Raw genomic sequence first — 24,094 nt, forward strand, 5'->3', positions numbered from 1 at the left:
AAATGTGGCATGTTTCATTTAATTGAACTTGAACTTGTTTAGGTAAAATAAACCATTATGGCTTTCTATGAGGCCTGCAGCCTGAGGCTGGTAAGGGAGGTGAAAGTTCCATTAAATGCCTTGTACAAGAGCCCAATATTATGTATTTTGAGAAGTGAAATGAATGCCTTAGTCACTATCAATAATTTCTAGACTACTGAAGGGGTTAAAGTGTTAATGAGGCCTTTTATTGTGGATTTATTGTGAGCAGAAATGACCTTGACTTATACTTTGAGTATAAGTATATATATATGAGGCAAGAGAGTCACAGAGTTATTTAACCCAAAGAGGCAACCTTGGATAGAGAACTGTTTTTGCTGCTATTGGCTGGAGCAGATGAGCAAATCACTGGCAATGGTTCAACAATCTATAGAACTGTGCAGATGTTGGTCAGGGTATTCAGTGCTAAAAGGACCGCATAAAGTTTTGCCAGTTGTGCTGACTTGGGTCCTGTTTCATTATCAGGGATGTCCCAGTTATGGGCTAAAAATCAGGAACTTTCCAGCAAGCTCCATCATATACAATGGTAGTGATACCATCTATAAAGTGGAGAAACTCCCTTTACTCTTCACTCTGTTGATTGCAAGGGCTTCCACAGATATCCAAAGGGTCTGGGAAGGGGGATGACTTTTACCAGCACCATGGTATTTAGCAAGGGGCTGAGGGTGGTGGTGGGAGACTTTTTCCTATAGGTGAAATATGCCAGGTTTGGCTCTATGCTACAGCAAGGAAACTTCAGTGGCTATGTTGAACTTTTAGGGTGTGATTTCAAGACCCAAGGGATAATGGGCAGCTGGTATGGAGAGTCACAGGCTGAGGGCCAGTGACAACCAGCCTGTTTCCAGGAGAGTCCAATATGCAGCCAGCAATTGCACTCTAATGGCATATAGCATGGGGCTGAAGGGACACTTTATTGCACAAGATGCCTGTGGGCAACTTAGGGCCATCAAGTGTGGGCCAGAGACTTCAGGAAGCATGGGAGGAGGTTGCTAAAGCCTTTAAGTAAAGGACTCTCAGGGGTCACTAATTGTAGTGCCTGTATTATAATTCATAAGTGAGCTTAAGTAACAGCATAAATGGGTTTAAGTAAAATTTGTAAATGAGAAATATGCTGTCTCCAGAACTCAAAATAGACTAAAACATATTGGGCTTTTAAAAAAATTGCGAATGCTGTTTCTGGCAAGTGTCAGGGATAGAATGGACCTCAGCTAAACAGCTTTCAGGAATTTAACCAAGGTGGAAGGACTTGGTAATATGTGTGGGGTAGTGGTCCATCCCTTTTTCGTGAGCTCTTTTATGACTATATGTATGTCCTCAGTGAGTGTGCCAAATGAATCTTCTTGGAGGATGATGTGATCAGTATGATCAGTGTTTACTGTGCTCCTGAAGAAAGTTAAATGTGGTCAAGATCTTGTCTGCAGGCTGTGTGAAGGCCTGGCTGTTGTTATCCCATGGGTAGCTGAGTAAAAGGATACTGCATCCCTTTGATGGTGAAGGCAAATTGTGGCTGAGTCGCTGCTAAAATATTAGCCAAATCTATGAATTAAAAGTATTTACCAGTTGTTGATTAAAGTTAGTAATTTTGATAATATTTGATATGGGAGCCTTATTGGATAGAACTTCAGCATTAACATGGCAATAATCTACTGTGAGATGCCATTCATTCTTTCTAGGTTTCTGAACAGGCTACACTGGGCCATTAATGGTGAAGCAGTGGGGATAGTCACTCTTGTCTAAATAGGTCTGGTATATGGGTTTCAAACCTCAAAGACTCTGTTTTAATTTAAATTGGGCCATATTAACTATTTTAACTAACGGAGGAGGGGAAGGTCCATGCCGTCCCATTTTGGCAAGCTGATTTGTAAGTGCCAAAGACTTAATTCAATTTTAATTTATTACTCATTGGGTTAGAGCATCCATGCCCACTATGGGATATTTTAAGTTAATGGGTGCTATGGCTATGGGGGAATTTAGGCAGGGCAATAGTTCTGATTAAGATGAGGCATACCTATTTGTCTTCCTAACATGTCCTAAAATATCCTCAGTTAACTACCCTAAGATTATAGGGGTACTTTGTTTAAATTTAGGGGAATTCCAGGTATAATTTGAAGCCCAATATTAAGGCCATGAAGGGTTGACAACTGGTGCATTTCAGCAAATGTTAAAAGTTAATTCAGAACCTAGGTTGTAGAGGTACAAAAGCCAAATAGTAACCTTTTATCTTGTTTTGTTGTTGTTGCATAAATTCTTTAATTTTGGATTCCCAATTGGGTCAAACTGTGAACCTCTGTTTTAGTTTTTTGTTTCTTTCCCCCAGTATCCAAGTTTATTTTATTTTCCTTTTGGTGGCTACCGTACATCATTTGGTGGTGGTGTGGGGAGGGGTTGGGGAGGAGGGAAGGTCCTCTCGATCCTGCTCATATGTGTAAGATTCTTCCTCCAGAGTTGCAAATACATATAATCAGGATTAGGGTCTCTCCCGTGCCAACAGTTGCTTTATAGGGTTTGAGGACCCAGTGCTTAAGTTGGCTTTGAAAGAACTCCTTGGCTATATAGCATGGATGCTTTTCCCTATAACCCTTAGGATCAGGAATTTTTTTTTTTTTTTTTTTTTTGGTCAGGGGGCATAGTGGCATAGGGCATAGGCAGAAGTAGGAAGAAAGGCATTTTGTAAAGTCCTAGTAAACCATCTGCTTTTGGGAGTGTGCACCATAGCATTCAACATGGTCTTCGTCCATGAGTGACTACCAAGCATCCTGCATATTGCATAGGGTATGATTGTTTCTTTTGAGTACGCCGTACAATGAGGGCAACACCTGGTTGAGATAAACAACCAAAAGTCACAGAGTAAGAGTCATTCCTCTGAGCCTCGTGACAGTCACAGCTTACACTGGGATCCAGAAACACAATTCAGAGACACAGGTAAGTCTCGACCAAGACACATGACCCAGGGCCACTTTAATCTTGGTCTTAAATGCCACTTTATTCTTGTTCTTAAATGCCAATTATCAAAAATTCCAACTTAGCTGAGCACATCTATAACAGAAGCTTGGTAAGGCTCAGTGAACGCAGTACAAAGCAGCACAGCACAAAGCATGAGCTTGCCAGCAGTGACAAAAAAAAAAAAAAAAAAATTCTAGCCAGCAAGAGTCAGTTAGCAAACTAAAGCAAGAGGAGAGCCCTGCAGTGGTAGTGGTCATCTCCTAGACCCTCTGCTTGTTGCATAAAGTGTTTAGTCATCCCACAGAGGAGAGGTTGAACCCCTTACCCAAAACTTGGTTTAGGTGTTAAGACTGATGTTACATTAGGACCAAATAGATATGAAAAGGTTTATCACTCACACGAGGCTTTTACAGAGAGCAGCGAGTTCTCAAGCAGGTCCAGAAATGGCTTGAGCAGGGAAAGTAGAGGAGCCTGGCTTTTCCTAGTGGCTTGGAGGTAGGGCCGCAGTGAGGATTCTTAGGTGGTTTGAACTTCCACCAGCCACAAAGGTGGAAGCATTTGAGCTTTCTTACTGGCATGTCCAGATATGGGGCGGAAGGGGGAATAATAGGTTTTATAAAAGCCAGTCAGACATCAACAAATGAGTCTGACTGTACTACAAAGTTGTACTAAGATTACAGCACTTATTTGGCGTAGGCTTCTGAGGGGAGAAAAATTTGATATTATTTCAGAATTTTTAAAGGACAGAAAATGTATTTCTGAGACAATGTCAATCAGTGATTCCCCATCAGGAGATATATTAGAATACTGAAGAGGGTATGCATTTTCAAACTATGCCTTTGCCCTCCACCCTCAGGACTCTAAGGACATTCTGATCCATACCCTACCACCTCTGTAAGTATGAAGCCTCACTGAGCCATGGGTACTGTTGGCAGTAAGTCATATAAACTAGGGCAGAAAAAAAAAGAACCATTTGAATTATTACTTAACCACTTTAGACCTTTGAATTTCTTTAATGTCCCCTCATTCTGGGGTGGTTTTAACTTCTGGCACCAACTTCTCACTCTTCATCCTAATCTTGTACCTTTGTTCACGATATTCCCTTTACTTTTAAGGCCCTTCAGCAACCAGATCTTCTCAGCAGTCTTTACTCAAACACTTGGCACTCCATTTCTATCCTGTTACCATTTATCTTACTCTCTTGTATTTTTTATTATTTGTTTACATACCTTATCTCTGCAGCCAGACCACAAGCTACTTGACTACAAAATTCATGACTGATTTTCTTTGCATTCATTACTCATATTAAGTATTGCTAATAATAATAAAGGGTAGATGTCTTATATATGTTTAATTAGTGAGTGAATAAATGGAATCTCAGGTTTTGATATTCTTTCACAATATGCAATGCCATTATAGTTATAACCAGGTAAACTGGGTAAATCACCAAAAGAAAATCCTGGTTTTATCTGTATAGGGAAAACATGCATTTGACTTATATACATTCACACAAACTCTTCATGGTTTCAATCAAGATTTCAGTGAGTTAGTAAATAATTTTCCTTTGGGGTTGCAGGGGTTAGACTTTCCCTTACCAGTTTCATATCATCTTTATATCACAAAAATGAGGTAATTTCAGATATATTTGGTTTACTGTAATTTCAAAAATGCTTTTTATTCTGCTAAATGGCATTTATGTATCCATCATCTCTTCACAATACTGCAATAAAATGTGCAACAGTCATTACTAATGAGAAAACAGACTGAGAGGTTAAGTGACTTAATGGTCATAGAGCTAATAATTGAGGGAAACAGGACTAAACTCAGGACTCCCTGCTTACAAAGCTCAAGCTTTAACCACTTAACAGGGATATTTGCGGCTTACTTTTATTTTTATAATTATTTGAGTTAATAAATTTTGACCTAGAGAAAAAATTCTTTGAAGCTAGCCATCTAAAGAAATAGCTAAACATGCATGTTTCTAAGGTTTTAAAAAAATTTTCATCTCTACCTGTGCGTGTGTGTATATACTTAGATGTATGTACTACATATTAGTGCATATATATATAAAATCTTTAAAAAAATCTTGGCTCTATTTACCCCTCAAAAGAGTCAAGATGCCATCTTAATTACTTTAATCAAATGATTAGACTTTAGGATTTATTTACAGCTTTCCTAATGGGATACATTGCTGTGAATGAGTATTGCTTCTGCCCCTCCAGCAATCCCACCCTTCCTCCAATAGGCTTTTCAATTAAGAGGCCAAGAAGTGCTGAACATGCGATTGCATCACCAATACAGGTCTGAAAATCTCCACTGGCTTTCACTTGAATGTGTATCAACTCACCATGAAGGGAAGGATGCTTTTGCCCCCTATAATGGAAGTCACACATTTTCTGAATTAGGTACTTTTACATATACTATCCCATTTATATATTTTAATTCTCACAACAGCCCTTTAAAACATAAACTGTCATTCATTTTCTTTTACCAAGGAAAACTCTAGCTCAGCAGGGTGACAATAGCTAAGTGACACAAAGTCACAACAGCTGGGGTAGAGAAGCAATTATATCAAGTTGGGGATGATTTGGGTTTTTTGTTGATGTTGTTGTTCTACTATTCTAATGTAAACAAAACACAGTTATAACAAAGATTATGCAAAAACATTGGGGGGAGCTCAACAATTCCATTGGTTAACAAATTAATTACAATCTTAGAGCTAGAAGGGATTTTGGTGACATACCAACACCCTTATTTAAATTAACAGATAGGGAAATTGAGGCTCAGAGGTATGGTGATCACCTGAGGTCACACAGCTAGTTAAAATGCAGAGCTGTGATTCAGACACAAGCCTGACTTCAAGTCTGGTGATCTTCTCACTAGAGTACATTGCCAGACCCAGAGCTGGCTCACTAACTTCAGCCTTAGCTTGGGTCCTGTGAATATTAATGATATTGACAAGATAAAGCCATAGGTCTGGAGTCTAAGTGTATATTTTGCTACACAGCCTTCTTCCTCACTGTTGCCCTGCTTGTAAAATTCATCCAGGCATCTGTTGTTTCATATCTGTAATTTGAGATGCCTTGAAGGGCTGCATGTCCTGAGTGCAAATCAGCATCCTAGTCAGGTGCAGGGTGGAGACCTGAGTCTCATACTAGATTCTCCCTTCCACTTCCCTCCTACAGAGTAGAGTAACACTGCACTTTTAAGAGGCCATTAATTAGCACTAGATTAAAAGTACAACTACTTAAGCATTACTTGCCTTACCCAGAGGAACACTGTAAAGCTCACGCCACGTTTATTCTACTGATTGGAATAAGAGTGCCCCTCTACAGACTCAAGTCTGGAGTGTACACTGGCCCACAGTAGGTAGTTAATAAATATTGAATGAATCATTGCTCCAAAACCTTAAATTCTATGTAACCACTCAGAATGATAAAGGGAGGAGGGGCTTAACCAACCTCTAAGTCAATTGTTTGCCACTAGCTTTTAAACACCTTATAAAAGGGCTTGTCTGAGTATCCCTTTTTATCTAATCTAAGGGGGCTACACTAGGAAGACTCGGGTTACTGGAGTCCCATTAAGTCAGGTAAATACCTGAACCAATTAAATAACTGATAACATATTCTATACTAGGCACCATGTTACATGCTGGTAGCTAGATTAGTTAGCCCTCAATAAAGCTCAAATATATGGACAGATAATTGCAACACAGTGATTTATATAATAGGAATATGAAACAGACAGTAGAAAGGAAGAGATGAACTCGATATATTTGGAGACTTGTGAGGGGAAAGAAATGCCTGAGAAAGGTTTTAATCACCAAATAGAAACCTGTTAAGCAAGAAGAAAGGAACTGTTTAGCATGGTTGGACCACTTCCCACCATCAGGTGCTCTTTTGAGCAACTAGATAAAAGAGTAACAGCCATCATTTATGGAATATTCCAGGAATGAAACCAGGTTATTTTCACATGTTATCTCATACCCTTCTAGGAGGCAGGGATCATTTTTGTTATTTTCCAGAAGAGGAAGAGTTAAATGACTTGCCCAAGGCCACATGACTAATAAGACAGAACTATAAGGTAAGCAATGCTGTAGTTCAGTGGTTTTCAGAAAAGTATTCTGTAGATTCACAAGTTTTGCAATGGTAGCACAGGAGGTAAGGTAAAGGGAGGAAACAGCATATTCTTCAGCGGCACAAACCTGCTTCAACCAGAGCAGCTGCTCTTTGATCTATTTTACATGATAGACTTCCATATAAGACTTTATTTGGACAAGGGTACTGCTGCTTTAAAAAACAAAGCAAAAAAAAAAAAAAAAACCCAAAAAACTGCTGTAATTGAACAAATTAGTTTCTTGGGGCCCTAGTCTGCAATTTAGTCAACACAGCAGATAATTAAACATCGACTGTACTAAGCACAGCCTAAAATATTCACATCAAAGGGGAAAAAGGAAAAAGACTCAGATCACACTTCCATTTTGAGCCAACAGATACCTGCTTTACTTGAGGGAAAAGGCATGACTGGTTTAGATGGGTAGAGATCTAAATGCTGAATGTCACTCAGTGATAGCACCTCTTTCAGAAGCACAGACAGCTGGAGGATTCCTGGCCTCATTTACCTCCAGCCTGCCCACAATATTATATTTCTCTCTCCACTGCAAACTGTGTGCCAAAGGCCTGAGCCACTGTTATTGCCTCAGCAAGTCCCCCACTGACAGCAAAGACAGATCTCCTGCTGCTGGGTGCCCCCACAGATAAAGTGGCTCTAATAACTAGTGGAGTCATTTGTGATGCACTTTCAATTGGATCAATTTCCTCTCAATTACCCAATCTTTGAAAATCTGATGCAATTTCATAATCAGAATATGGGGCTTTCTCCAGATGAAAAGAACAAGACAAACTAGTTCAACATCATTTTAATGACCTCTTTACCTATCCTTTGGCAGCTATTATGATACAATCCAAAGAAACACTACTACCATAAAAACAATTTTGAGCAGCTCAGTTTAGCAAATTTTGTTTACATGAAAGTAAGGGAGTTGCTCTTTGGCTTGCCATCAGCCCTGCACCTAGAGTAAGATATATTACTTAGTAAACACCAAACCCTCAGGAACCTCATCACAGGTCCTCTCACCCACTTCTGATCTTAAAAACAAGACTCACTTCCTTTTTGTGAACTGTAATTATAAACATAAAACATACAGCAGAAGCTCAGAATAGGGTATTGGTGACTCTAAACCTTGGGGGATGATTCTGTACACATGTATTTGGGAGAAAGATTTGGATTATTATCTTTACATAATAGTGCTTTTGGCTGAATTTTGACCTGGGTAGATACCTACACTCTGAAAGAACACGTGAGATAAGGAAGCAAAATGGCATAGCGCAGGTTATCCCTCTTATCATCTCCAAAATTCCATATTTAATTAAAAGACATGAACACCAGAGATGAAGAAACAGTTCTCAATTATTTAATGCTTGATAGAGAAATGGAAAGAAATCCTGAAACCAAATAGTATGTACTGACTTGAGGAAAACACAGAATAACAAACCAATAGTTTTGCTGTTTGTTTTAGTAATGAACATGAAAATGTGTCCACCTCTCCACTTTGTTGGCCCTGGCCTATGTTGTACAATTCCTTAGACACAGGCCAGAAGAGAGAGGTAGTATGAAAAATGATGAGCCCTAGAGACTATCCAAATTTGCTGACTATATCAGCATTTGTTTGCTTACTCCCAGCTTCCTATGCTTTGGCATAATTCCAACCCATGTATGCTTCTTTAAAAGGCAAGCAATTTCCAGGCTGAAGTCATCAATACCAACCAACTAGGGTCAATTCATTGTCACATCTGCAATTCTCAATCCAAGATGGCACAGATCCTCCAGGCGAGAGGTACTGCTTCCTAAAGGGCCTGTGTATCCCCTTTGGTAGCACTAAATGAATGACTTTCATACTGGTAAAGACGATCAGACTGAGACATAATGTTACGGGAATATGATGTCTTAAATGTCACTGAAAGGTGGAGCAGATCCCACTGAAGCATGCACAGTGAATCCAATCAGAGTTGAAGAGAAAGTGTCACAGATGAAGCACATTGTAGTAGGAAGGAAACAATGGATCAAGGGCATCAAAGCCAAATGGGAAAAAATCAAGGATTTAATACAAGGGCAAATTTCAAACATGGCACAAAGGGCTAAAGTGGCTCTCTCTACTAAAGCCTTGGAAGTGCCTAATTGCTAATCAAACTTCAGCTAACACCATCGTGTGTCCTATTTGGGCAGTGCATCTTTTAAAGCTCTAAATTTAGGTGGGAAGCGGGGAGGGGGACATAACAAATAAAAACATTAAAAGATGGAGCTTCTGAAGTTCTAGAACTACGCAGCTGGAATCAGGACATAGGCTGAGTCTATTCTGCATGTGCCACTAACAACCAAGAACTAAGGGAAGGGAAGTTGGCTTGGGAGCAGAAGAAACTGATAATTTCTCATCCCCTATGGGGTGGAATATCTTCTCAGATGGTAGCTGTAGATCTTGATGCAATGATCCCAACAGTCCAAGACCAGCAGCTGCCCCTTAGGAGTTAGGGCTATGCCCACCGGACAGGTAAGTCCCTCTCGAATAAGGACACTATAGCCCCCACCCTTAGGAAAATGGAGAATTTCCTTGCGACTACTGTCAGCCACGATGAGATCACCACGAGCATCCACACACATGCCAGCAATGCAGCGGAAATCCTCATTCTCCGAGAAGAAGTGGCTAATCTGGCGACCCAGCTGCCCATCAGGGCCTACAGAGCCAATGGAAAAGCCACCCTCCAGGTGGTGCTCATTCTGCCGATTCTCCAGATTGAGGCCTAAGCCCTGGGTGAAGTAGACGGTGCCCTCAGCATCACAGGTGACAAATTTGGGCCGCACAGCACTACATAGGCAGCTGTATTTGACCACCCCTGATCCTCGATCAACTGTGAAACACCAAAGCTTTCCACCTTCCACATCGGTTACTACAAACTGGCCAGATGGCAGGGCTGTGATACCCCATGGTTTGCTCAGCTGGCTCCTGTGACAGGCCACGCAGTGGCCATCCAAGGTATATACCTTGAGGGAGTTATCATAGCTGTCAGTCACACCAATCAGCCCCTGGCAGTTCATTGCCACTGAGAGAGGAGTGAGGTTGGGTAGATCTGCCCCAAGGAAGCTTAGCACAAAGCTATCAATGCCACTGGGGCTGCGGCGGATTTCCTTCAAAAAGCCTTTGCGGGTAAAGACTTGTATACGATAGTTACCACGGTCAGCGACTAGTACTTCACCTTGACTGGTCACGTAGAGACTGACTGGAAGATTGAACATTCCTGGAGTGCTGCCTTTGGCCCCCATCTTCTTGAGAAAGAGGCACTGCTGGATATTGGAGGCTGCCTCAGGACCCCGCTGTTTAGCAGGTGAGGCCCTAGGGCTGGCAACCACTTCCTCCGGGCTCATGTCCATCTCTCTAAAAGTAACAGAGGTAGAGGCAGCAGAGGCTGTGGCCTCCATGGCCCAGGAATCTTCCATGTTAACTGTCCGGGGCTTCTTAACAGCTTGCCCAATTTGGAGGGGGCCAACATGACCTACCTTAAGGAGCTCCACATCTTGCAGGGTGAGCTCCCGAGGCAAGCTGGCAGTGAGCTCTGGCTCCTCCTCATCAGCTGTCTCCTCCAGTAGTGCTACATCTGCCTGCTTGATCTTGGCCAGGAAGTAGTCACAGCGAGACACAGCCTGCACCTCTGCAATGTTAAGCAGGTAACTCTGCTCCTCTACCACTTGACTATTGGACTTCTCAACTTCAGCCAAAGAGCCTGTGAAGAACTTCCGAGAGCGAGCCAGCTCATCCTGGACCCTGCGCTCCTCATGCCCATACTCCTGGAGAACTGCTTTATACCTTGCCTGAAGGTCCTTGGAGACACCTTCCAAGGCTGCCTTCCGCCGCTGCAGCTCCCCCATAAGTTCCCGCAGACGAGTTAACTTCTCTCCAAAGTCCCGACGCCGCTCCTCAGCTGCTTCTTTGACAGGGAGTGTACAGTGGCCAGGAGGCTGATGGTCTGCCTCCCGGCAGGGCTCACATAACACCAAACCACAGCTCCGGCAGAATTGCCGGGGCAGACGCCGCCCACAGGACCGACACATGAGCAGCCCCACAGCCTCGCTGAGCCCAGCTGTATCAATGATCTTTAGCACTGTCAGATTGTCTGTCAGCTGGGTCAAGCTGGTTATGCGGGTAATCTTGCTGCAAAAGGGACAGCGGACACCATTGATGCTACTGGCCAATAGCTTCTCCAGGCACTGGCGGCAGATGGTATGGCCACAGTGCAGAAGCTTGGGACGCAGCTGCTCTTCTGTGAAGGACTCCATGCAGATGGGGCATTCTAGCACTTCCCGGAGGGCATCCAGGTTCAGGTGAGAAGCTGCTGCTGCAGCCATTGCTCTTCCTTTGAAGGGTATTGCTAGCACAGCTCAGAACTGAACAGCACAGTATTCATGCCCTAGAGGGTCAAATTCCTGCTAAAGAGAAAAAGAAACCATTATTCATTTTCCTCTGACTATATAAATAAATTCACTCAAGAAACATTTAGAGAATAGGTATGACCAGTCATTCAGTCATTCACTTACTTAACAACTATTTTATTGAGGTCTATTATATGTCACGTGAGGGTGACAGATAGGGAAACAAACCAGACAAAACACTGCATAGTGGGAAATAATTCAGATTCTGTAGTCTCAGACACTTACTTAGCTGCATGACCATAAGGAATTAACTCAAACTTCCAAAAGCTCTTTCCCCATCACTCATCTGTAAAATAGAAGTAATAATGGTGTCTGCCTTATATGGTTATTATAAGGGCTAAGTAACAAGATAAATATGATGTGCTTAGTATAGCACCAGGGAAGTAGTATACTTGTAATAAATGCTAATGAGCTAATGATTATTTTCATATTTGGTGAATTTTACAACTTCTGATTTACACTAACAGAAAAGCATAGGAGAATTATGCACAGTAAAAGGAATAAGTATAACATGCAAGTCCACATAATGTTCTGCTGGAGTACAGTGGATGGAATGATGGATTCTACCTAACAGACTTGGGGAAGGCTTCCCAAAAGCAGTTTCACTCCTAAGATATGTCTTGAAAGAAATGAAGGAATGAGGATAAGGGTACTTTAAGCAAAGAAAACCATGTAAGCAAAAGTGTGGAGGCTTTTTTTTTTTTTTTTAATCATGTCACAGACTTTATTCTGTCATGTTTGGGGGCCTAGGAATCATCCACAGAAGCAGAAAATTGTGATGATTAGTTTTAGGTGATCTGCAAAACATCAGATCAGAAAATACACATTTTCCACGCATCTATCCTCCTACTTACTCACCTATCCACCCATCTAAGTTTAGGTATCTTGTTCTGTACTAGATACAAGAGGTCTTTAGGATACAGATCCTGCTCTTCAGATATTCAAACTTTATAAAAGACAAGACATGTAGGTAAATAATAATGAAGGCAGAAAGTGGTACTATAAATGAAATAAAAACTAAGTTTGATAGGGGTTGAGGAGTCATTCCAATTTGAAGGGATACAGAATTTTCAAAGGGAAGATGACATTTTATATTGGCCTGGAAAGATGCATAAATACATGGAGAGGGAAGAAAGAAGTGGGCAAAAGGCACAACCTTAACAAAGTTTAAAAGACAAAGGAAAGGACAAGAAGTTTCATGTATTAGAAAGAAAACAGAGAATACTTAAACTCTATGCATTTTATTTTCTCCATCTTTAAAATGGAAATAATACTGTCTTTACAGAGTTAATGTAAGAATGAAATAATATATAGAGTGTATAGAATGCTAAGATTTGGCTCTGCACCAAAAAAGCCTTAAATGAATTTTAGTTCTCTTTTTTATTATCCTTAGATTAAAACTGTGGGAGTATATATGGGGAATAGAGTAACAGACTTGGAAAGGTAAATTGGGGGAATAATTATAAAAGGTCTTCAGAGCCAAAATGAGATTTTTGAGCTTCATTTTCAAGGGCATGGTGAGGTGATGAATGTTTTGAAGCAGGAAGAAGATATGATCAAAGCAGGAATGGAGTGGGGAAACATCAGAGAAGACGGGGATAATGAGGAGTCTGAACTAGGGAGCAGGTGGTGGAAATGGAAAGATTCATTTGAGCAATATCCAGAAGTATAGTCAGTAAGATTTGAAAGGTGAGTGGATTATGGTGGGGGAGTGGTGAAGAGCTGAGATAGCCAAAGACTCAAGCCTAGATGATTTAAAAAATAGCAGTGCCTTATCAAGACTGTTTATTTCTGGCTTAGAGTACCCTCTGCTTCACCCAGTACAAACCATGAACACTCCAACCCTCTTGATATACATATACTTATGAAGCTGACCCAGAGAGATCTCAGTGCTCTGTAGCCTTAGGTCACTGTCAACGTATACCCCAAATCAGAATGAATAGGTCTAGCAAGTTGAGGCATATGATAGTCAGCATTTCATAAATGCAAATCCTACAGCTGTATCTGTGCAGTCTTGTGATCTGCAGATGGTCAACCACCCAGGAGAAGGAGGAAGTGGAGGGCAAGTTCGTTTGATTTTAAGGACAATGCATTTAGCTCAAGAACACTTTGCACATGACATCAACTCTTTCTCCAGGCATAGAGAAGAAGGGGAGTTAATGTAGAGATATACATTACAACAAATTTCTACCATATTAGCTTTGGAATGCAATCTGACAAATATATAGCAGCAGACATGCACAATTATCTAAAGTCAATCCTTCCTCCCTGATATCCCACTTCCTTTGTACTGCAAGGGAAACTATGCATCTAGTGCCTATTATATGCTAGTTACTATGACAGATACTTTATATGCTTAATCTCTTTTGATCTTCATGATGACACTATGAAGTCGTAATATTTTTATTATCCTATTTTACAGATGAGGAAACGAATGCTCAGAAAAACTTGCTCAAGGTCACGCAGCTCAAACATAGTGGAACCTTGAAGTACAGATATTTTTACTTTATTTAACCCAACATTATTTCAAGCTATTTTTTACTGTCACATAACAATGATTAACTAATGTTCCCTTGACCACGCTCTGGGGAATGCTGCCTTATAGCATACACATTTTCTCCATAACACAGAAGGAACACTAATACAGTTATGAGATTCTGCTGCTATAGAGTGGGATAGATTGATTTATTAGCTGAGTGACCTACTCTCACACAGCAAGCTTAGAACCCATTATGACTCAAATCCATATCTCAGCAAAATAATATTTACCATATATCATGAGCGTATGAGGTCTGATGTGGATATCTGAAACTATGAATGGTAAATTCTTAAATGCCAAGTGTCTAGGGGCAATAGTATAGACATACTGATAGAAATTACAACTCAGGGCCAGGCGTGGTGGCTCATGCCTGTAATCCCAGCACTTTGGGAGGCCGAGGTGGGCGAATCATGAGGTCAGGAGATCGAGACCATCCTGGCTAACACGGTGAAACTCCGTCTCTACTAAAAATACAAAAAAAAAAAAAAAAAAAAACAAAATTAGCTGGGCGTGGTGGCAGGCGCCTGTAGTCCCAGCTACTCGGGAGGCTGAGGCAGGACAATGGCATAAACCTGGGAGGCGGAGCTTGCAGTGAGCCGAGACGCGCCACTGCACTCCAGACTGGGCGACAGAGCGAGACTCCATCTCAAAAAAAAAAAAAAAAAAAGAGAGAAATTACAACTCAGGATCCATGCAACCCTTCTCAATTCTAAATCAATAGCTACAGTTCTCTCTTCTATCGTCTGGGACAACAGACTGAGGACATTTGGAGTTTGAATCTAGAACATTACCTTACAATGCACAGGGACATCTGTGTTCTTCCCAGAGCTGGCAATGCAGATCAGTTTATTAAACAAGGCTGCCAACTTGTAAAAATAGCAGCAAATTATTTCCCAAGCTTTCTGGAATATCATATCCCTCCTTCAATTGAAAAGCTTCCTACCTCTCTGTCTAAGACATCAGGTTTAAAAAAATGAATTTACTATGCCCACATCCCCAAATTATCTCAGCTGACTACAGCTTCACCAAGCTCTCTGAGGATGTCAAGAATTCCTGCCCCAAAGCTGCCATGCTTTGCCAGGAAAACCTGTGTTCCCCTCACTAAAGCATGAGGCACGGAAATAGTCGCAAACCTGGAAAAAGCCAGAACCACTTTTCCCACTTCCATGACTTGAAACCATTGCTTTGTGAAGGATCTTAGCCTGAAATGGAGCTAAGAGACAGGCAGATAGAGCCCGTCTCCTCCAGAAGGGCACATCTGGTCATTACTGTAATACTGAGAATGACTCAGATAGAAGGTCAATTTGACTTCAGTTTCCCCCAAAAGACTATACAAATAAAAGGAATTGTCTTATCATTCCAAATCTTTAAGTAAGCTGCCCATTTTCTGCCAGCTATCAACTGTACAACCAATCAGAATGAGTATCCAACATGCTATGTATCATCTTGGCTCCCTTCATGATCCCTTGAATGTCTGTTTCCTGTTGTGCACTTTGTGCCATTAATTCTTGACCTCCCACCTCATCTAACATCAGCTTACCATCTTCCCACATCCCTTGACCTAATGATTAATACTGTACATCCCATACCATACTGTACATCCCGTACCATACTGTACTAGCACATCTCTTCAGCTCCCGATGAGAATCTATCCCTTAAGCTGTGTCTACTCTGGCTGCCCTAAGACTCAGAAAAATTACATAATTATATTCCATATTAATCTAGCCTCTTCTAGCACCACTGGGTTTTCCCCATTCCATGAAATGAGTAACCAAGGTAGTAGAAAAAGCAAACAAAACCAAAAAATGAACCTTGAAGTTATATACGACTGAGATCATATCTTAGCACTGTCACAAGTTGTGGGGAAGCAGGCAATTTATTTAACCTGTCTAAACCTGTTTTCTTAGTTTATAAAAAGAGTACTGTAATGACTATGGAAAATGCATATAAAGTACTTAGCCTGATACCCTTAGGTGTACAATAAAAGGATGCTAAATAAATAATAACCAGAAACAGCATTAACAATAACTAGTACTAGTATTAATAACGCATTCAGTTTACAAACTACATTTTGAAAGCATGAACAACCTTTCCTTTCATGGCATATAAAGGCACATAAAGATTAATAAAAGGGCTGGTCAGTTTTGAAGAGTTTTGATTGAGAATGCTAGACATCCAGGCTAAAAACTGATGGGGAAATGAATTTACAACTTGTCTTGCCCAGAAAATGAGCTGCTGTAGCTCCTTCAAGCAGAGACTAAGTATGAAATGCTAGAATTCGTAGCAATCTCCTTACTTGAGACCAGGAAGTGGAGGTTGCAGTGAGCTGTGATGATGCTACTGTACTTCAGCCTGGGCAAAAGGGGAAGAAAAGGTAGTAATCTCAAGTTGTAAAATAGATGAGAAAACTAAGACCAGGAGAGGGAAATTAAGACCACAAATCACACAACAGAACTAGGACTAAAAGACACGAACTAGGAGTGGACAGTATTATATAGATTAAGGAAGCAGGCCTGAGGGATCAGGCTTTCCTGGATTTGAATTCAAGCTCTACTACTTATTGTGGAGACGTGAGCAAGTTATTAATACTTCTGTAGTTCTCAGTTTATCTATGAAAAGGGACTTTAAAATAGTATCTTCCTCACAAAGTTATTGCAAAGATTAAATGAGATTATGTGTGTAAAGCACTAAGTACAGTACCAAGCCAGGCATGCAATTAACTATACATAAATAATAGTTTTTATTATTATTAGCAGTAGCAGCAACTGCTGCTGCCACCACCACCCAACCTATTAGAAGAAATGAATAGGCACTTTTCAGCAGACTGTACCCAAGGCCCCAGATACATAAACCTAAATAATAAAAATTCTAAGCCCTCCTAGAAATTGTTTTACCTGATCCCAGAATCTAAAGATTAGAGATGCTCTAAGGTTTCAAATCTTCACCTAATGCTTGAATTGCCACCATGGGGTGGTTCTCTAGATATCTCCATTTCCTTTACCTATATCAGCCTTTGGCGGCTTAGGCCATGAGCAAAACTGGAGAACTTTAAGCAATTAACAAAACAAATCTTTACTAAGCACCTACTATGTGTCTGGCCCTGTGAACGGTACTGGTGATACAATTTTGAGCAAAAACCAGACATAAACAGTGCTTTCCCCTAAAAACTAGACAACATGTAAAATATTGCATTTCCTTTCACAAGACATAAAGGTCCATCCTACTATTGACACGCTCCCCTGGTTTGACTGGGTTTTTTGCAAGGTTTATCTCATTTCCTTTTATGTCAGCTTTCTAAACTTTATTCCTCATGCATTCTAACAGAATGCTAATCAAGTGCAAAACTATCACTGTGCCACCAAAGGCCACTCGTTAGCAGGACTGACTTTAACGAATTCAGTGAGGTCATCACCTGACATCCACTCCTGTGTGTGGGAGAGGATTCTGATGAAGTTTAGATTACTCAGGGCATTTAAGGCACCTGCAGACAACTAAGATAAACTCAACAAGTAGGGGCTTATAGGGAAACACAGGCATGCTCCTGAAGTTGTACCAGTCTGGGGCAAACAAAACAATCCAGAAGGAAGTATGTTTGTAGAAAAAGAAAACTTTAGCTAGATTACTAAGTTAAACATAGCTAAACTATGTCAAGGGCAGGCTAAATGAATAATAGGGTTTCCTGGAAAACATGCTTGCCTGTTGTCTCTGTTTTCCTCTAAAACTGCAGGACCTAGAAAGACTCCCTTGCATCTTTCACAAACATTTGAGTAGTACCTACGCTGCCAGTATGACTCAAGGAATACAAGACAAAGGAAAAATCAATAGCCCTTTCTCAGGGACCTCCAACTAACCTCAACCCTCTCTCTCTTTCAATTCCTTTCTCTGCATATAACATCTGTTCATTTAATCATGAGATTATGATTAAAGGATCAAGGAGATCCTAGGAAATATACAAAATGGGATGAGAATTTTGGGGAGACTAGCAGAGACTACTTAGGGTTATCAAAATCTGGCAAAGAGCCTGAGCAACATAGTGAAACCCCATCTCTACAATAAATTTAAAAGATAATCAGGTGTGGTGGCATGCACTTGTGGTCCCAGCTACTTGGGAGGCTGAGATGGGAGGATCACTTGAGCCTAGGAGGTTGAGGCTGCAGTGAGCTGTGATTGCACCACTGCACTCCAGCCTGGGTGACACAGCAAGACCCTGTATAAATAAATAAATATGACAAAGCAACACTTAGTTCTCTTCCAGCACTGCCTTCCTCTCATAATTGCTAACACTCTTAAAGCAACTACTATTTATTGTCAGGCATTTTTTTATATGTTCTCATAGTCTCATAATAACCATGTAAAGTAAGTGTGATTCCTCTTCAAAAATAAGGAAACCAATGCTCAGAGAAAGTAGCCTGTCCAAGGTCTCAAAACCAATAAGTAATAGAGCAAGGATTCAAATCCCAGTATCAACTCCCAGCCATAAAATTACTAACTTAAAGGATGTTTCATAGTTCCCTAGCTTTAGACAAAGTCTGGCTGAGAGGTTGGTAAGGGCACCTAGAAATGATTTTTAAATTTGATTGTTTTACCAGAAAGACAAGATGGAGGGAATGTCACAAAGGTTACACATCAGTGTGCATAGACAATGATCTACTTTAAGGGCCTTATAAACTTCTGGCTTCCAACTATTCTCCAGACATAAACATAGGGGCTCTGAAGGGTTGGAAAAGGCTTCTAATAAAACTACTATAATGTAACATAGGTGTAAGACAGAACTGGGTTTGTATCCCAACCTAGCTACTTGCTCTGTAGCCCTGCGTAAGTCATTTAACCTGTTATTTTTCTCATCTGTAAACAAGGAATAAAACCTAGACTGTTAGCAGGATTGAATTCACTAAGATAATGCACATAATAAGCACTCAACAAATGATAATCATTTGCATTTTTAATAGATTGAGGCTGACAGGACAAGTGCCGTAGCTAGTGACAAGGTAACATAGGAAATTAGAGTAAGGAGTTTAGACAGGGCTGATTTAATTCCCATGACATATTTTCTTTTAGGGATGTGCATAGATATTCCAGCTAAGTCTTGCTGTCAGACACAGTCTAGCTTTGTTTCTGAACTGGCTTCAGCAACCCTGTAGCTAGTCCTGGAAATGATAGAGCCAAATTCTGTTCCAGGGAAAAGCAGACCAAAAGAGACCATACAGAACAGTAGTTACTCTCCTTCAGAGTATGACTGCCTTCAGCCTCAGTCCCTGCTATGAGGTGTTTTTTCAAGCCAATGGCCTCCATACCTTACCCCGTAGTCCGTTGCACCTCATCCTGCCTGATAACCTCAGGCTCCTCTCCTTATCTAGCCCCTGGTCTTGGTCTAAGAGCAAACCAAGAACAAAGTCCAGGGCTCCTCCCTACCTAATCAGAGAGATTTACCCCCCAACTTTAGAGTTCAATCTGATAGTCAGTGATACTCACTGGCAATCCTCTTTTTCATTAGAGGGGAATGGGCTGAGAAAATAAGACTAAGCAGGCCCTAGCAAGGAAGAAGCAAGGAAAGCGGGAATATACGGAGTTACAGAGATCTGGGTATGAGCTTAACTGTGTCATTCCTAGCTATGGAAACTTAGGCAAGTCACTTCCTAAGCCTTAGTTTCCTCATGTGTAAAACTGAATACAGTAGAGCCTACTTGGACTGTCATGAAAATTGAGTAAAGAAGTAGATACAAGACTAAAAATTACTAGATTTTGAGAACCTACTATGTGCCAGATCCTAGGCATGCTAATTTACTTCACTAAATCCTCACAACAATTCTGTGACATAGGTCTTGTTATCATAACCCCATTTTACAGATGAAGAGCCAAGGCACTGGGTGGTTAAGTAACTCATTCAAGGCCACAAAGTCAGGAAGAGATAGAGCTAGGACTTAAAGTCAGGAAGAGATAGAGCTAGGACTTGAACCCAGGGTATCTGACTCTAGGGCAGAGTGCCTCAACTTTGGCATTACTGACATTTTAGGCAGGATAATTCCTTACTGCGGGGGGGAAGGGCGTATCCCACACATTGTCAAATGTTTAACATAAAACATTATGTTTAATGTTTAATCTACCCACTTGAGGCCAGTAGTATCCCCCACCCTGTGACAACCAAAAAACATCTCCAGACATTGCCTAATGTCTCCTAGGAGACAAAGCCAGACTTGGTTAAGAACCACTGCTTTACAGTCTAGCACAGGACTAAATGCTCAATACCTAAGGGTTCCTTTTTTTTTTTTTTTTGGTTGTTGTTGTTGTTGTTGTTGTTTTGTCTCTCTCCGAGCCCAAACACCTCACTCACAGAGCCACTGCTCCTTCAAGCTGTAATGGATCTTATATAGGATAAATTATTCCACTCATTCCCCTGGAGGTCTCACTTTCTATCTGCTATCGTAGCTTGGGGGTACAGGGAAAAAGGGCTTAGGCAGATGACCTTGAATAGTTCCATTTCTTCTTCCCCAAAGCCTACCACTTTCAGTGGGCCGGGGGACCGGTGGTCAGAATGGAGTTAGTGGCAATACCATACCTGCCTCATGATAACGGATCTTTGTTTAATAAATGAAGAAGATTCTGCCCTTCACAGGGATTACCACACTCCTTCAGGATATCTGAACTGAAGATTTATCACTTTGTTCCTCAGCACCTGAACTCTGCTCATCTTCATATACTCATCCAGTTTCATACATTACTTTTAGGTCCTTGGGTCCCCTGAACTCCCTCTGTCTCCCATGCAGCGATTTAAGGAAAATCTCTTTAGCAGCCCAAGACACCAATCCACAAATCTACTCAGGGTCCTTTGATTTTATAGCCCAGTTAGGACATCTCCACCCCACGATTCAATCCTCTCCAAACCCTGTCCCCAACCCTCTTACAATTCCAAATTCCAATCTTTGGGGCTGTATATTGCAACCCTCGTCAATTCCTCACTCATATGCCCCAAATCCCTCGGACACAGATCCTTTAATCCCTATTTCCAAATCTCTGCCACACTCAGCCCCGCACCTCAGTTCAACGCTCCAATTCCTCACCCCAGATTTCTGCTCTCCCTCAATCTGAGCCCCCATCTCCTGCATTCCATCGGGCACTGTGCTGCCCTCATACCCTGCTCCTTCCTCTTACGCACTGAATGTCATGTGCTGCCTTCACACCTCAGCCAGCTCCCTTCTTTCTGCTAACAGATAGAGTCCCTCAAGAACTCACCCCACCCCCTCAATCTCACCCTCAGCCCACTCCGAAAACCCTTTCTCAATAGCACTTAGGATCTCCCTAGACCTTGCTCCTATCATCTCAGACCCTGTCCTTGCCAGATGCCTAGCGCCCCCAGATTTCCTCAAATCTCATCGGGGCCCCCCAGTTCCTTCATATTTCTGAAATTCTGCACCCAGGTCCCTCCAGGGCCCTGATTCCCTCCCATCTCCCACATGCTGCACCCCCTTCCTCCTCAGGGCCCCGACATTACCTCATACCTCCCGAGATGCTGCAACCGCAAATCTCTTCAGAGCCCCTCGCTCCCCTCCCCCAGCTGCATCTCCTCGGATCTCCTCAGCCCCACGAATCCCTCCCGAGCCTGCCCCTCGCAGCCCCACCCCCACCCTAGTCCTGCCCCCCCAGATCCGGTCCCCACACCCTGCCATTCGGGCGCGGCCGCTGCACGCCGGCACGTTCCCCCGCCCGGCCGCTGAGCCACGGCCCACGACCCCGGCCGCGGTCCCCAGTCCCCAACCCTCCTTCCCGCCCCCTACCTGACCGCCCGCGGCACCGACGAGTCCACCGCCGCCAGCCCACCCGCCTGCCTCCCTCTGCGCACGCGCCGTTGAGCACCCCTTGCCGGGCGCCAATTCGCAGAGCTCCCTGTCCGTCACTGAGCCCCGCCTCCCCAGCATGCTGGGGCTTGTCGTGCAGCGGGCCCCAAGCGCGCGGGGCAAGGCGGCCCTGCAGGGGTGAGCTTTCCTCTGAGAACCCGGGGCCTTAGCGACACGTAATCCAGTTTTCCGTCTCCTTGGTGCAGATGAAGAAACCGAGGCCCATGGGCGAAAGGGACCTGCTCAAGTTCACTCAGTAAGTCAGGAGATAAGCCAGAATGCGTATCTGACTCCAGTGTCAATGTCTACCCCTTCACAAAACGGTAGCCTCCAGGGTAGTCCTCAGCAAAGCGTTGGCACCTTACTGAATCTGTTTTTCCATCTGAGAAATGGGCCAACGGAAAAATCAAACTTCCATTCTGGGGAAGTCGAGAACCGGGACTCCCTAGGAAGGGCAGTGCTTTGGCCGCATGTTCTGTGCTCTGACAGAGAGCTGCACTAGAGACAAGTTTTATCCATGAGCACATTGCTCTGTAAAGGAATGTTTTGCCTACTCAGCTGGGAGGCCGACAGCAGAGGCAGACTTGGGGAGTACACTCTGCAGCCCCTGTCCCTGCAGACTGAAGGTACCCGGGAACCCAAACCAAGTGTAGTTTTGCGGAGTCGGGTGAAGGTGGAGGAATCTTACCAGGTGGGAGGTGATCTGGCCTGAGATTTGAGGGAATCTGGGGCACTTAGGCATCTGGCAAGGACGAGGTCTGATACAGGACTGGCTGGCCACGACCTGCAGTCCCTGAAGTAGTTTGGGGCCAATCACCTACTCTCCAAGGTGTCTATACTGTACAGCTTAGGAGCACAAAGGAGTTTGAAGTAGGATGGACTTGGATTTGAAATTCCCCTTAGCTATGTGACCCTGCACAATGATAAAACAATAAACAAAAACAATGACTAACATCTTTGAACACTTGCTGTCTGGCTACAGCTGAGGACTTCAGGTGCATAGCTCACTAAATCCTCATAAGGACCTAATGAGATAAGGCAGCTGATGGTTAACCTACACCTGTTGTGTAACCTAGGTGGTTAAACAAGGCCACATATGCCTAAGTGTTGGAGCCCAAATTTGTATCCAATTCTATCTGAGAACCCACTCTGTTAACCTTGTTTACTCTTTCTCCCCATTTTCTAAATTTCTAAGTGAAGTTTGCCATGAAGATAAGCCAAGATTATGGTAGTTTGCACTTAATGATAACTATATTTGAAAAATTGTAATTAGCAGGTAGGGGATAAGGGAGAGGTAATGCCAAATGATTTCTCACTTAGACCAGTTAGGGAGACTTTGCACCCGTTTTAAATTTTTTTCCTGAAAACCACAGTTATCAGCCCAAAGTATAAATTTAGGACTGTTCATAGTCTTACATATATACATATTATATATGTATGTATATGTATCAATACAGACATACTGATGTTTCCCTAATTACAGAGGAGTGTTAAAAATACTCCTGGGGATCTAGCTCAAGCAAGTGTCTTGAAAAAAAAAAATCTCTCTTCTCCCTTAAAACAAAAATCAGTGTTTGACTCTTCTTTAATGTTTAAGTTACTTACCAGTTAAATGAATTATTATACCTCTCACAAAATCTTAGAGTAGAATAAGCATTCTAGGAAATGCACTCAATTTTTATCTTATAGCTTGACATATCCTGGCACAATATTAGAATTCCTCTTACACAGAGGCATTTAAAAAATAATCTTTGTGGAGTGCTTTAAACACTCTTTATTCAGCATTTTAATGTAACAGATTTTAACACTTAAATCACCTATATCAGTGGAACCACCTGAGGAGTTTACCTTACCCACTGCCTAGACAGAGCTGATTCATCAAGACAGGGGAATTGCAATAGATAAAGAGTAATTCACGCAGAGTCAGCTGTGCGGGAGACCGGAGTTTTATGATTACTCAAGTCATCTCCCTGAGCATTTGGGGAACAGAGATTTTAAGGATAACTTGGTGGGTTGGGGGAAGCCAGTGAGCCAGGAGCGCTGTTGGTCAGGGATGAAATCATAGGGAGTGGAAGCTGTCTCCTTGCAGTGAGTCAGTTCCTGAGTGGGGGGCCACAAGATCAGATGAGTGAGTTTATTGATCTGGGTGGTGCCAGCTGATCCATCAAGTGCAGGGTCTGCAAAATATCTCAAGCACTGA

The 24,094-nt window shown here is 42.2% G+C and overlaps 2 protein-coding genes across 15 annotated transcripts in view; one reads left to right on the forward strand and one right to left on the reverse strand.

Annotated features, from left to right (window-relative positions):
* The window catches only part of ASTN2 (astrotactin 2), a 980,114-nt gene that overhangs the window by 696,820 nt on the left and 259,200 nt on the right, over window positions 1-24,094 (forward strand). The gene's annotated exons all lie outside the window — the stretch shown is intronic.
* On the reverse strand, window positions 8,434-21,921 carry TRIM32 (tripartite motif containing 32). 10 transcript variants are annotated; one of them, XM_055117707.2, is made up of 3 exons: window positions 21,835-21,911; window positions 11,749-11,809; window positions 8,434-11,517 (listed from the first exon to the last, which is right to left on the reverse strand). In XM_055117707.2, the coding sequence occupies exon 3, from the start codon at window positions 11,437-11,439 to the stop codon at window positions 9,478-9,480; it is 1,962 nt and encodes a 653-aa protein (XP_054973682.1). In that variant the 5' UTR covers window positions 11,440-11,517; window positions 11,749-11,809; window positions 21,835-21,911; the 3' UTR covers window positions 8,434-9,477. The 10 variants fall into 10 exon arrangements, with proteins under 10 accessions (XP_054973682.1, XP_008956849.1, XP_054973680.1 ...); XM_008958601.4 differs by having other exon boundaries at window positions 8,434-11,520; XM_055117705.1 differs by lacking the exon at window positions 11,749-11,809 and adding an exon at window positions 14,391-14,526.

Source organism: Pan paniscus, chromosome 11, assembly GCF_029289425.2.
Source record: "Pan paniscus chromosome 11, NHGRI_mPanPan1-v2.0_pri, whole genome shotgun sequence".
Classification (NCBI taxonomy): Eukaryota; Metazoa; Chordata; class Mammalia; order Primates; family Hominidae; genus Pan; species Pan paniscus.

Coding starts and splice junctions, on each gene's coding strand:
- TRIM32 (XM_003833083.6), bottom strand. CDS start 11,439: ATGGCTGCAGCAGCAGCTTCTCACCTGAACCTGGATGCCCTCCGGGAA.